This window comes from Opisthocomus hoazin, chromosome 12 (genome assembly GCF_030867145.1).
Source record: "Opisthocomus hoazin isolate bOpiHoa1 chromosome 12, bOpiHoa1.hap1, whole genome shotgun sequence".
Lineage (NCBI taxonomy): Eukaryota > Metazoa > Chordata > Aves > Opisthocomiformes > Opisthocomidae > Opisthocomus > Opisthocomus hoazin.
This window is the reverse complement of record NC_134425.1, coordinates 16,036,039-16,049,312: the sequence shown is the minus strand read 5'-3', so window position 1 is coordinate 16,049,312 and position 13,274 is coordinate 16,036,039. Positions and strand designations below refer to the sequence as shown.

Below are 13,274 nucleotides of genomic sequence, written 5' to 3'. Positions count from 1 at the left end.
TCTTTCTGATTCTTTCAGGTCTTGTATGTGATGGAGCTGATGCAGAACCAAGAGGAGGGCAAAGCTTACTTCAGCTCCATCTCCGAGTTCCTTCTTACCCACCCAGTCCTAAGCTTTGGTATCCAGGCAGTGAGCCGCTGCCGATTAAGGCACACCGAAGTGCTCCCAGCAGAAGAGGAGAATGACAACTTGAGTGTAGGTAGGTGATGAAGAGAATTTGGCTGCTGTGAGAGCAGGATTTCTTTCCTGATTGGTTCTGGCTTTCTCATGAAAGACTGGCTCTCTTCTTCGCTTAATCCTGTGTAGCTAGAGTACTTCAGGGAAACACAGTAGAACTGTTTAGAAGGGGCCCCTGGAGGTCTCTGGTCCAACCTGCTGCTTGAAGCAAGACTATTGCTGGTGACAGGTCAGGTCACCTATGGCTTCATGTAGTTGCGTGTTGGAGGCCCTCGAACATGACACTTTTGTCTCTGCTCTGGTGCCCTGTCCTAGGGCTGCACCCCTTCCTAAAGAAAATATATCTTAATGTTGAACCTGAACCTCTCAACCAAGGTTGTAGCCATTGCCCCTTACCACACAGAAACTCCACTGAGGTGTTTCTGTTATTAAAAAAAGCATTCCAGGGCTGTGTGGGCTTAAGTGACTGCAAGCAATGCTTTGCTTAAGGTACAAGATCAGCTGCTTGGTATCTGAGCCGCGATGCTTTTGCAAATGCGTAGTGTCGTTGCTTCCAGCAGAACGCAGGGGACAGCTTCCTCGGGCAGCCTAGGGCTGTGTCTCCCTCTAGCACAGTTTGATGCAGGCTCACAGAACAAAAGGATTCCTGGAAGAACAACTGGCAGCATGTATTTCTGTGACTGTTTGTCTGAGTAAACTGTAGTGAGACATCAAAGATGTGAGCACATGGTCTGAGAAACCAATTGGTTGCTTCTGTATCGTGCTGCCTGCGCTGTGACAGATGTGAGGACAGTGCGCAGTCCGAGTTGAGGGAAGGGGTGGCATTCTTCTCCATCACACCTGGAAGGCATATTCCCAAGCCACAAAGCTTCTTGTAGCAGAAATGAACAAGTAACTCTCTTTTTAGAGGAGAAACAGGAGGTGTCATCTTCTGGCTGTTACTACCATGAGTATGATAGTGAATCTTGTGGAGAACCATCTCTTGGAGACATTACTTGATTGCTGCACTCTCCTATCTTTCTGCTAGTAAGATTTGAAAAGATGCTGTGAATAACATCAGCGTGTTTCCTGCTAGAAAGATACAGCTGGACTGATAGTCCGGGAATGATGTGCTTCCTTATGCCACCTCTTGTACATAATTACAGTTAATTCACGTTCTTGTCAATATTAGTGGCATTGCTCTGACTTGCAGAAGCATAAATGACAGATACATGTAGCAAGTCAGGAGCAGGCTGGGACTGAAGCTTTGAGTCCCTGATTAGTGCTCAGATAATTAGGGCAATTTGCGTAGGAATGCCTAATACTTTTTTTTATGGGGAGTTAGGTTTATCTTTTCCACTCAGCCTCCTTAGCTTTGTTAGCAATGAGACTGATACTGGATGCTGTCAGTGCTGGCTCATGGGAAGTTATTGCAGAGCTCTTCATAACTCCAGTTGTTTACAGCCAGGAAGGATGGTTGAGCCCTAGCCTGAACTTCTGTATGATGTAAGCTAGTGTGTGTCTCTTAAAAAATATCTAACCAGTCTCTTCGACAACCAAAACAAATTGCTGGCAGTTCCAGACCTCAGCTTCCTCCACTTTGCGTAGTGAGGTATCTTTTTTTTTCTTTCTTTCTCTTCCTTCAGGCTTATTTAGCTGGATTAAAGCAAATTTGATTGTTCTCACTTTGAAAAGTAAAGGGATTGTAGGATACACTTTTGCTTAACAGGGTGAATCTACCTCTGAAGTGGAGAAGTCATAAAGCTGTATCACGCTGGTTCTCTGCTGCTGGTTCATCTGTTATGATGTTTTTCTAGTAGTTTGTCTGCAGTTTCCATCCAACTTCATACTTTACTTTTGTCTCGTTTGCAGAAGGTGCTCAGGGAGCCGGGGCTGTTGAATCAGCCGCAGGCGTGCTGATAAAACTCTTCTGTGTGCACACCAAGTGAGTATGCGTAGCAGCTACTGTGAGCAGCTGCCTAGGGTCATCCTAATCCTGCACTGACCTGTAGAAATTTAACTTAGCAGTTGCTTTTGCTCATAACAAAAACTGCTTGGACCCACAGAAACTTGTAGCTGTGGTGTGTTCAGTGTGGCCTTACAGAGAAGTAGCCCTGCATGGTGCCGTGGCAAGCTAGTATTTTTGTTGCCATGAGTACGCAGTGACCTAGGAGTTGTGCTCGTGTGTAAGTGCGGGGAAACATCTCTGAAATGCTCTGGGTGCCAGAACTGGGTGACGCAGCTGAACGATGATCAGCTTCTACTTCTTCTGTCACGGGCGGAAAACGCTAAAGCATATTCCAAGGGAATCAGTTCCGTGAAAAGGAATCTTCTAAGCATTAGGCTTGTCTTGGTGATTCATAAACTCATCAGAGATGCCTGGGTTTTTTTCAGGGCCCTACAGGATGTGCAGATTAGATTCCAGCCTCTTCATAGTCCTGACATGAGTGCATCCATGCCTTCCCACAGCTCTCATGAAGAATTTGGTGAGCATTTGTGTTAAATCTGTCCTCAGTGTTGCTGAGCCTTTAAGGGTTGTTGCGGGGGGGAAGCAGGATGGCAGCTTTGGGTGCCTCTTTGTAACAGAGTGGTTACATTGCATAAAGGGTTCTGAATATGGACTAGCTGTGAAGCAGGCTGCTTGATTAGAGCCTGGTGTGAGTACGGAGCGTGGGGACATGTTAGGCTAGGAGTGCTAATGCTTTGTACGTGCTTGAGTTCACCTTTCTAGGTGATATGGCACTTGTGTCAGAAACTTGATGTTCGTCTCTTGTGAGGTGGTGTAGATTAGAGTGACATCGGATCTTTGGGAGTAGAGGGGACTGGGCTGTGTAGCGTGCTCTTTCAGTTCATTCATCATTCTGGGATGTGACTGTTAAACTGGCCTTGCATTTACTGAAGAAAGGAAGCTTGGATCTCCCATTATCAGAGCCTGATAACATCCACTGTTTAGCCTACGAAGAGTAAGCATAAGACAGGATTTATCTTGCCCTTAGCTTTGATTAGGGTATTGCAGGGTTTTTGCTTGTTCTTTTGGAATCCAATATGGCAGGCAATGGCATAAGTTCATACTTTGTGGAATTAAAGCTTTAACTTTTGGGGGAAGTTCCTGTAAGTTGATTTATATTTCTCCCTTGGAAGCCTTTCCAGACCACATGGCTGATCTAAGCACGGAAGGGCTGGGATCTGAAAAAGGATCGGTGCATGGCTCTCAGCCAGACCTGCGACGTATTGCTGATCTGCCTGTACCAGCGGACTTCCTTTCTCTCTCAAACGATGCTAAACCTAAGCTGATGACTCCAGATGCATTCATGACACCAAGTACATCTCTTCAACAGGTAACCAGAGAGCAGCACTGTTCTTGGTGGTACAATGGATGGGTTTGGATTTTGATGCTTTCGGGAACTTTTTCTAGACAATAATGACTGATAGGCTGAATGCAGAGCACACAGGGAACTCTGCAAGTACCCAAACCGAGTAAAGACATGTTGGCACATCTGCAATACTAAGCTGGCCTCAGCTTGTGCTGCGAGCGCTGTGTTTAGCTGCAAAACTGCTGGTGTAGTTGTGTTGTGTAGAAATACGGGTTTGCGAAGTACCTGTATCTAAGCTGGGAGACTGGTTTACGGATGTTGTTTGGGGTTGTGATATAACTGTAATGGAAGAAAATAGGCCATCTCTGCATATCCTGTCTGATGGGGTCCTGTGGGAACGCGAGTCTGAAATGAGCAGGTGGGTAGATGGGACTGCAACATCTTCTGCGTGAGATCTGCGAATCATTGATCTAGTAGCTCAGTGGGTTTTTTGAATCTAACGCAGCAGGCCTGAACTTGTGTAGAAAGCAAGTCTTCTGTGCTTGCACGGGGCATTTCGGTATCAGGAAGCCTGTGAAGCATTCCTCGGGATTTGGTGGTCTCTGCAGAGGATAGCAAAGTGTCTCTGTAAAGAGCTATAAGCAAGCATCTGCTCCTCAGTGGAGCTCTGATGGAGCAGTCAGAGAACATGAAATTCTTAATGCTCTGTCACGTGTGCATGGCCAGCAGTGCTGCGTCGCACACCTCTGGGTCCTGCCGGGCGCTCCTAGAGGCTGCCTGGCGCTGGCAGTGTGCATCTGTCTGACTCGGCCCAGGTTTCTGCTGCCCCTTCTTGGTTATGCCAACAAGCAGAAGTGCGGGAGCTCGCTGTTTCTTGGCCATTCTGCATCCAAGTGTCTTGATAGTTTGTCTTAAATCCATGCAGATATAACCTGCTTCTGCGCTTCTGTACTGCATTTGTGACAGTGTAGTTTTGTCCATGTGCTGTTTAGAACAGGCATAGACATAAATGAAAAAGCACTTTGAAAAGTGCATCCTTTAGAACAGTGATGTGCAAGAGAACTGCGAGGTGTGGATTCCCCTAGTGAGAAGCTGCGGTGCTTGTGTTTTCTCTGCCTTCCTGTGCGAAATGCACTGCCAGCAGTGATTTGCCATGCTGATACAGTTCTTGCAGACAGAGAGGAGTGCGTGTATGAGCAGCACTCCACATGCACATCCTAAGGCAGGGCTTCCCCCTCCAAGGGAGGAACATCTGGTTGTCACTGTGGCTTGAACGTGCACTGGAGGAACCCAGGTGTGGACGGACAGTGTGTGGAGATATGCGGAAATGGAGTTAGTACTGAGTTGACTGGTGACAGAGCACTGCTCCAGCAACAACTTGAGGACGAAAGAATAAATTAAACTCCTAAAGGTTTTGATGCTGCTAGCAAATTTTCTGGGTGCAGAAGTTAATTTTGTGCCTGAAGATGAGCAGCCTTCCCAATGCAAAGATGTCCCAAGGGAGCAGAGAGAAGTTGTGTAGCTTAGTCTCTGCCCTCAACAACGTCAAGCGCAAGAAGCTCGGCCAAGCTGGCTTTCCCAGCTGAGTACTTGTGTGCTGCTGTTGGTGTTCTCTGTGGGTGTTTCGTGGTAGCCAGAAGCAGCAGTGAGGGCCGGCATATACAGCTGTGCTCTGCACTGCTAACCAGCCAGCTAGGTGAGCGACAACACCTCTTCTTGTGCACTGGAGCATTCCGTTTCCCTCTCTCAGCAGTGCAGGACCTAAAGCCTATACAGACTCTGGCCTCACTAGTGGCAACAGACCTTGACAAGAGCAGTCTAGCTCAAAGAACAAAATGAGGGTCTGGTGCTGAGCCCTGCAGAATGCCGCTTGGTTTTGGGAGAGCAATTGCTCCATAAAAGCAGCCATGGTTCATGTGATGAGGATGAATTGGGGCTTGCCTTCGACCTATTTTTTTTTTTGTTCCCTCTTTGCGAGAGACTCCTTAGGAGTTCTTCTGGAGCCAGCATTCTCTGGTCTAGTTCTGCTGTTGGACTCTTCTGTCGCATCCTAACTGCTGTGTATTTTCTTACAGATTGCTGTATCTCCAGGCAGCAGCGTCAGTTCCCTGACAGCAGTCACAGCCATGAGTAGCACTTCTGTCACAGATGCCTCTATGCCCAGGTAAATAGGTTGTGTATTAAACAGTGTATCTGCAGCTGAACTGATACTGGACTTCAGGGTGGTGCAGAGCTGTAGTGAGTGTGTCTTGTAGGAGAGGAGACTGTAACCAGAGTTAGAAACTGGCTTGAATCCCGAAGTCCCTATATGGGCAACTGTTTGCATCTCTGACACAGCTTGGAGCATGCCTGTTGTCATCCAAGGGGCCAACAACAGTGTTTCATTTGTGCCTCGTAGGGATTCTCTTATTGCATCTCAGTTTTGTTGCTTTACATGCTTCTCCCAAAGGGCTGTCTTTGTTTACAGGTAAGAGAACGCTGCAGCCACCAAGGACAGGGAGAAAATTGCGACTGTTAGGAAAATCTTACTAGTATCATGGTGGGTTGGACTGCATAACAGGCAAAAACTTTACTTCTAGGGGTTGGGAAAAAGACAAAGACCTGTCCCGTAGTGTCCTGTTTCTCCCTAAACTCTGTACGGTGTGAACTGAAGATATAACAGGTCCCTTCTCTCATTGACACCTCAAACTCTAAGAGATTGTGATGCCTCCCTGTGTTTTGTTTCCACTTGGTCTGTCTTTGGGCTGTGTGGGCATTAGGAGATGCAGGTGCTAGTTGACAGGGGGTGGTTGACCGTGGTGGAAAGAGCAAGGGCTTGGAGAACACCAGTGAAGTTTGGGTTGGGCTCCTCCATTGACCTGTGGATCCTGTCTCCTCACCTTGAGTGTTTGATGCAGATCTGTGTAATTAGGTTGCCCTGCTTGATTTGTTTGTGTCTCTTTTCTGCAGGCCATCGGAAGACTTGACTGTGAGCCCCAAGATGCAGCTGGACACCAGCCTCACGCTGAGCAGCAGTAGCAGCAGTCTCCAGACCAGTCCTAGGAGCCATTCAGTTCTTATCCCAGGCCTCCCTGACAAGCTGACACCAAAGGCACCTGTTCCAGTAAGGCTCCAAGTGCTGCTCCCTTCCTTCCCCTTGTGGGCCAAGGGACCTCTCTCTGTGAGCCTGCGCAAGCTGAGATTAGACTTATTTGGATGATAACAGGGCCCTGTGGAAAATGCAGCTGCTGGCACAGATCTGCAGCCGGGTTTACTGCTATTGATGGAAGTTGACCTCGGCGTAAAACAGCGTGTCTCTGAAAACTAGAGACAGCTCTAGCTTGTGCTGTCACTGTCACAGTGGTTGGAAAGGGTCAGCCTTTGTGTTAGGAGCCAGTGCTATCTGGAAAGGTTTCTTCCTCCTTGCTGGTCTTACGGGCCTGAAACAGTCAGTTCCTATTCCTAAATTTTTCCTTCCAAGTGTGATGTAGAACAGACTATGACCAAAGCTTGAAATTGAAATAAACTTTCAGTCCAGGAGATATTCAATGTTAAAACTAACTTTTTCCGTCAAAAATAAGGGGTCCTGGAGCAGAGCAGGGAGGTAGAGCTGGTGTTACATTTTCTTTGAAAGTGTGTTCAAACTGGCGTTGGCGTAAGTGTGGTGTTAGCTCAGCTAAGAGTCTGTTGCAAGTCTTGGGTCCCTCCTCCATCCACTGAGTGGGAGTACAGGGATCACATGAGTAAAGGCTACAGCTGACTGTTTCCAGAGGTGGTTGTTGTAAGGTACCAGGCGTTCTTGGGGCATCTCCACATTACCCTGAAGGCTTTTGTTTGATTTTTCTGTTCAGGTCATGCCAGGAAACCCCTCTCTAGCACTGGAACTGAAGGAGGTGGAGCCCTTGGTGGTGCCCCAGGCTTCTCCCACCCGCGAGCGCTCGCCAGACGTCATTTCCTCTGCCTCCACAGCCATGTCCCAAGATATCCCAGAGATTGCTTCTGAGACCTTGCAACGCAGCTTTGCGGCAGCTCCATCTGGGCTCCCCGTGGAGGTGCTGGAGCCCAGTCATCACACAGACAGTATGGCATCCGCTGCCTCAGCCTTGCATTTGCTGTCTCCAAGGAACCGACACAATTCAGAGCACAGCCACCACTCTTTGGACATGCCTCCAGTGGAGGTGGACAGACTGAATGCTCCATCATTACTGGAAACTGCTTTAACTCAGGAAAATGCATCTTCTGACAGCGTTGTGAGTCAACCATGGCCAGCAGCTCCTGACATAACCAGAGAAACCAGGAACAGCATGGCAGACAGGTAATCACTTGGGTTTGTCTTGCTTAAGGCGATTTCTTTGTGCTTGCCAAATTGCTAGCTTGGTGAGAAGCTCTTATCTTGTGATTAAACCGAACAGTTCTCCATCCCTCCTTTTCCTTAAAAGATCTGATGATTCAGCCTCTCTGTGTGCCTGGTCTGTGTACGCTGTGTCTGGAACTTCCTAGGCCAGCTCTAACAATTTGTGCTCTCTGACACCCCTTGCAGCATAAAGGATTTCTGTTAAGAAGGTGAAAAGTCTACTTTATTGGCCTCCATGTTCACCTGGGAATGCAGACTTGATATGGGATTTTAATTTTTTTTTTAGTACTCTGGAAATAAAACCAGTGCAAGCTAAATTGTGCCACAGGTGATGCATTCCTGCATGTTCTTATTGCAAGGACTTAATTAGAACAAAGTCGACAGGTTTGATTATAGGTTGATTGTATATCTCTGTTTTGTGAATGGCTTTGTGCAGCTAGCATTATCCATAAAGCCAGGAAATGAATGGCGGTGTCTCTGTGGAGCAGGCGCGCAGAAGGGAGCAACACCACTTACGCTCACCAGAAGCAGACCATCACGCTGGGAGCAGTGCTAGGATTCATCACAGAATTAGTGTGATTAGTGTTCTCTAGTGGGACGGGAACAGCACAATGCATCTGGCATCTCCAGAGTCCATCTAGGCCAGGACTGCACACCATGAGAGCCTGCAGACACCTTCCTTTCGAACAGGACTAGCTAGTGTAAAGCTTAGAAGCACACGCAATTTGCTTTCAAAACCCTGATGAAACTCTGGCTGTCTGGCAGAGCTAACCCATCAAATTGGCACATCTCCCCTCTGTGTACTCCTCAGACACTTGGAAGAACTGAGAAGCACTGATTTCTGCCCCAGTGATCAGTATTACTTGAGGAAAATAAAACCCAAGATGATGCTATCCACTGAAATATGCGGTACTGCCCGTTCTGAGTTAGTGGCTTGCCTGTCCTGCGTGGATATCCGTTGGGAGATTATGTTCTTTGTTAGTGCCTGAAGCATAGCTTCTCTCTTAAGGTCATGTCAGAAAACTACATGGAGAAATTTAGGTGTTTAGTACCTCTAAACAACACCTGCCACTCTCTGAATCTGTGCGCATAGGTGTAGCATTTTTTGTTTATTTTGGACCTTCTATCAGGATCTCTCGTGAGAAGGGGACTGAGCAAGTACCCAAGCTGAAAGAGACTCCCGTGATGGTATTTTCTTTTTTCTACCTCCTCCAGCCCAAGGGATGAGGTTGAAGAAAAGCACAAGAGCTCTTCCTACCATCGACACAGCTACCACCTGCTACAGCATGACAGCCAGGATGCTAGTGCAGAACAAAGGTACCAGAGTGCTCAGCCCCCTCTCTCGCCCTGCATGGACTCAGTTCGGGCTGCATTCGTGCTTCTGTGCCCAGCAAGCCTTCAAGTGTTGGGTGAATGTCTTTGCTTTGTCTCCTGACTTAATGTATGTATGCAGTCCAGCTTCTGTAACGTTCTGATGTCTTCAGTTGATCACGAGATTGGCCTCTGGGCAATGTCAAATTTACTCTCTACAGGGAACAGTTTGACTGTGCTGCTCCTAAGAGCATGGACCAAGCTTGGTTTAATTACCAGCGAAAACCTATTATGGGACCGGTATCCAAATACTGTGCCTTAGCTAAGGTAGTGAGAGTATTTCAGGAGTTCATTTCTTGCTTTTGAAATCTTTGCTCCCTCATGAGCCACCCTAAAGCTTCAGGGGCACATTCGGTGTGCCTGGCAAGCTCAGCCCTGTTTGAGGGTTTGTTCATAATCCGCGCTTCAGTTCAGACTGGAACGTGCAGCCTGTATTGGGTGGCTGGTCAGCAGCTGAAAGACTCCAAGGTACCAAGGGTCATGCGCTTGGTAGGCTCGCCCTGCTTCTCCTCTGTTCCTGCAATACTTGCTGCATTAAGTGCTCTCTGTCTGTAAAGCTGTAAGGATGTGCTGTGCTTGGGTTCCCCGCTGGGTCGGCATCACGTCCTAGGGCTTGTGTGCCAGTGCGTCTGTGCAGCAAGAACAGGCATCGCTCTGCCACGCTGCCTGAACCGCAGTGGTCCCGACCGCAGAGACCCTTCAAGCCTTGCTCTGCAGCGCTCAAGCGCAGCCCTGGGTCGAAACGGAGCAGCATGTGCTGAGCTCCGTTGTGTTTGCTGCGTTAGAGATCAAGGCGGCGGGTGTCCTGAGCTACCTGACTCTGGCCGAGTGTGGATGCAGAGCAGAGTGTGAATCCCCTACCTTTGGTGAAGATTAATGCTGTCCAGTATTGCAAGTGATGTCCTCTCCTGTGCTGTTCCTTCATAGTGACCATGATGATGAAGTTGCAAGCTTGGCTTCTACGTCAGGTGGATTTGGTGCCAAAGCATCTACGCAGAGGCTGCCTGTGAAGGACTGGAAAGCCAAGGCATCCCCTCGGGCTTCCCCAAAGCTAAAGCGGAAGGGCAAGAAAGATGACGGGTACGCTGGGTTGACTAGAATACAGGTGGCTGTGGGACCAGGCATGCGGAGCCACAACCTGGTGTAGCCGTTAGCAGCAAGACCAAGGCCTGAGGCTGCGCTGCAGCCGAGCGCTCCCAACCTTCACCCCTTTTTGAAAATGGCAGTAATGCCACGGGAAGTGCTGCTGGTTACTCAGACGCTGACTGTTACTCAGGGGTGTGGGAGTAGTTTCTGCACTACTTTTCCAGCTGGGACTCCAAATCCAAAATATAGCCTGGGCTTGCGAAGAATGTGTGGGAAGCAAATTGCGAGTTGTGGGGGGACACTGGATCCATTTGCCAGTTTCAGTGAAGGCTTCATTGGCACCATGATGCTGTGAGTAGCTTAACGTGGCCTTCACTTCTGGCTGGCTTCTGAGTGCTGGCACAGTGCCCTTGTTCAACAATATCTATCATTTGTTACCTGCTTGCTGCTTCTGTGTGTTTCTAAACGTGCCCGTATGAATGCCTTGTAAGTGAAAACTGGTGACTGGTAAGGTCTGCCCATGGCAAATTAGACCAACCTGTGTGCATTAGTGCAAGGAGAGCAGCACAGCTTCTGCACAGGGCTCTCTCCTCTTGTTACATTGCCATAGCTCCGTGATTTGGGTCTCTGGCCGTGCAGATTATGACAAAGACGGGCTATGGCGTTAAGCTTCTGGCTGTGGTGCTGTGCTGTGACACGCAGAAGCTCTTAACCTCAGAAGTGCTTTTCGTTTTTCCTGCCTCAGTCCTTTTAAAGTTGCTGAAGGGATGCTGTCTGCGAACAACAAATGTTTACTTTCCTTCTGGTAGCGTCTGAATATTCATAGATTTGTGACTTTGATGGAGGCATGCGATACTAGTGGATCAGTTCAGTTTTTTCTTAATTCGGTTGTATCTGCTGGAGTGCATTGCTAGTGTCTTCACCTTGAGAGCTGGAATCATTCTAGATGATTTGAAGCTCGTTAATTTATATTTAACAAATGGGTACTTGGTTTTTCTTTGTAAATTATCAGGAGACTTTCAAAAGCTGTTTGGCACATCCTTCCCTGGCTTTGAATTTGGGCAAAACTGAGAAATCAGTGTGCGTGGTTCTTTGTAACAGTCCTTGTTAAGACTCAGTTCCGATCTCCTCCCAGCGAAGGGACCAGTCTGTAAGGAACTTCAGGGCCTGTGGGTAGTGCAATGATGGGGTCGCAGTGCTGTAAGGGCTGGGAGTTCATCACCTTCCCTTCGCTCTTAGTGTTATTCTGGGCAATACAGAAGCATGAGCTGGCGTGTAAAATCTAAAGCAACCGTAAAATGTGTGATCTGTTTTGGCAGAAGACTTGGGTAATAAGAGCAGTTAATTGACATAATTGGATTACTACTTTTCTCTTTTGATTTCCAGGGATGTGAACCATTCGCCAAGATCCTCTAACAACCAGGTGAGTCAGAGCTGCTCTGCAGTCCGTCCCGAGGGCACAACGCTGCAGCTCTATTTACTGTCTTACTACGACCTGAGAGAAAGTTCATCCCGGTTCCTTGGAGTGCCGTGGGCCTCTGCTGTGCCTGAACAGGCTGAGATGGGGCTGGGCTTGCACTTGGCGTTGCTCTGTTCTCTGACTTGCACAGCGGAGAAGGGTCTGCTCAGTGCTGTCACACTGCTGATGGCTTCCTGCCCGCCTTTGTATATCGATGTGCATTTCTGTGTTCTCACAAGCCCTGTATCCTCCACCACTCATTTCCTCTGCCCTGCTGAGACTCGCTTGTGTGGGCAGCAGGATAAGCAGTTCCCAGCAAAATAAGGGTCACAGTGGGACTGGGTTGTTGGAATTTCTTATCCCCGTTGATGGTGCCTTCATATCTGGCAGAAAATGTCCTCAGCCAAGTGGTGTACACTTGTTAAACTGCCCTTGATGTGTGTGCCTCCTTTAGATGTTTTGAGCAGGTGAAGAGACAACGAAGTAGAGATGTATACTTCTTCAGTTGTTTGTTATTCATGAATAAGTGAAAGAGCTGGAGAAGTGCTCTAGGAAAGCTCCTTCTTACTCTGCTGACTGCACAGTTTGTTCATAAGCATTTGAGGTCATTACATTCAGACGCCTGAACACTCGCTATTGGTACCTGGCCAAAAGTGAATAGGATCTGGTTTCTTCTGTTTTCTTTTAAATGCCAGAGCTTTGAAGGAGGTCTTGAGTCTAAACAGTTGATATTCTAAGCAACCATTTATGAATTCCATGCAGGACATTCATGTACCTTGCTTTATCTGTTTATTTCTTGGAACAAAAGTCTTAGAAACAGGCATTAAGCTGGCCCCATTTTCTGCCTCGTGTGTTACGCTTCAGTCCTAGATGCAGGGGTTGGCTTAGTCAAGCTTTCTGCTAGGTGCGGGCCTCCAGTCCTGTTAGAAATGAATACTTGTCCTCTCTGCACGTAGGTGACGCCCGAGTTCCAGGATGAGCTGATGTGCGTATTGAGGAGCCAACAGCGGGAGCTCTCTGAGCTGCGTCAGAACCAGATGGAGCTGCTGCAGAGGCTCACGGATCACCTCGACGCCATTCAGAGCTCCCTCATGGGCCACGTGGAGAGGGTGCTGGACTCCCAGCAGGAGCAGGAGCGTATCCTTGTTTGCAAATGTTGCGTGGGAGTTAAGGAGTGGACAGCTGCAAGGCAGTCTGGAGACTTGAGAGAAGCTAAGAAAGTTCAGGGGTCTTGGTAGCGTGGGAGTAAAGTTACCTGGGTGCAATAGAACTACTTCAGTTCCTCTCAGTCCCTTTCTAAGGGCAGGAATCTCAGAAATAGAGTGGAGAAGAACTGATACTTTCTCCGTGCCGCCACATCTTCCACTTGCCCATTAAGACCATAAATGCTGCAATGCTGGCGTAGACTAGAGGTGCACCTAATTCGTTATCCTATGTCAGGCAGTGGCCAGTTGCACAAGAGTAATTATGGGATGATTCTTCCCTCCTCTTCCTCCTGAAGGCAGGTCAGTATTTGCACCAGAAATAGCATCAGACTGCCATACTGCATAGCTGA

The 13,274-nt window shown here is 48.1% G+C and overlaps 1 protein-coding gene across 1 annotated transcript in view; it reads left to right on the top strand.

Moving 5' to 3' along the window:
* Positions 1–13,274, top strand: part of EDC4 (enhancer of mRNA decapping 4) — a 37,026-nt gene that overhangs the window by 14,427 nt on the left and 9,325 nt on the right. The window contains exons 12-22 of the mRNA XM_075433756.1: positions 19–199; positions 2,029–2,101; positions 2,551–2,642; positions 3,298–3,494; positions 5,546–5,634; positions 6,420–6,573; positions 7,301–7,764; positions 9,019–9,120; positions 10,102–10,254; positions 11,647–11,683; positions 12,676–12,856. Of these exons, the coding sequence (XP_075289871.1) occupies positions 19–199; positions 2,029–2,101; positions 2,551–2,642; positions 3,298–3,494; positions 5,546–5,634; positions 6,420–6,573; positions 7,301–7,764; positions 9,019–9,120; positions 10,102–10,254; positions 11,647–11,683; positions 12,676–12,856 (1,723 nt within the window). The remainder of the gene's footprint in view (positions 1–18; positions 200–2,028; positions 2,102–2,550; positions 2,643–3,297; positions 3,495–5,545; positions 5,635–6,419; positions 6,574–7,300; positions 7,765–9,018; positions 9,121–10,101; positions 10,255–11,646; positions 11,684–12,675; positions 12,857–13,274) is intronic.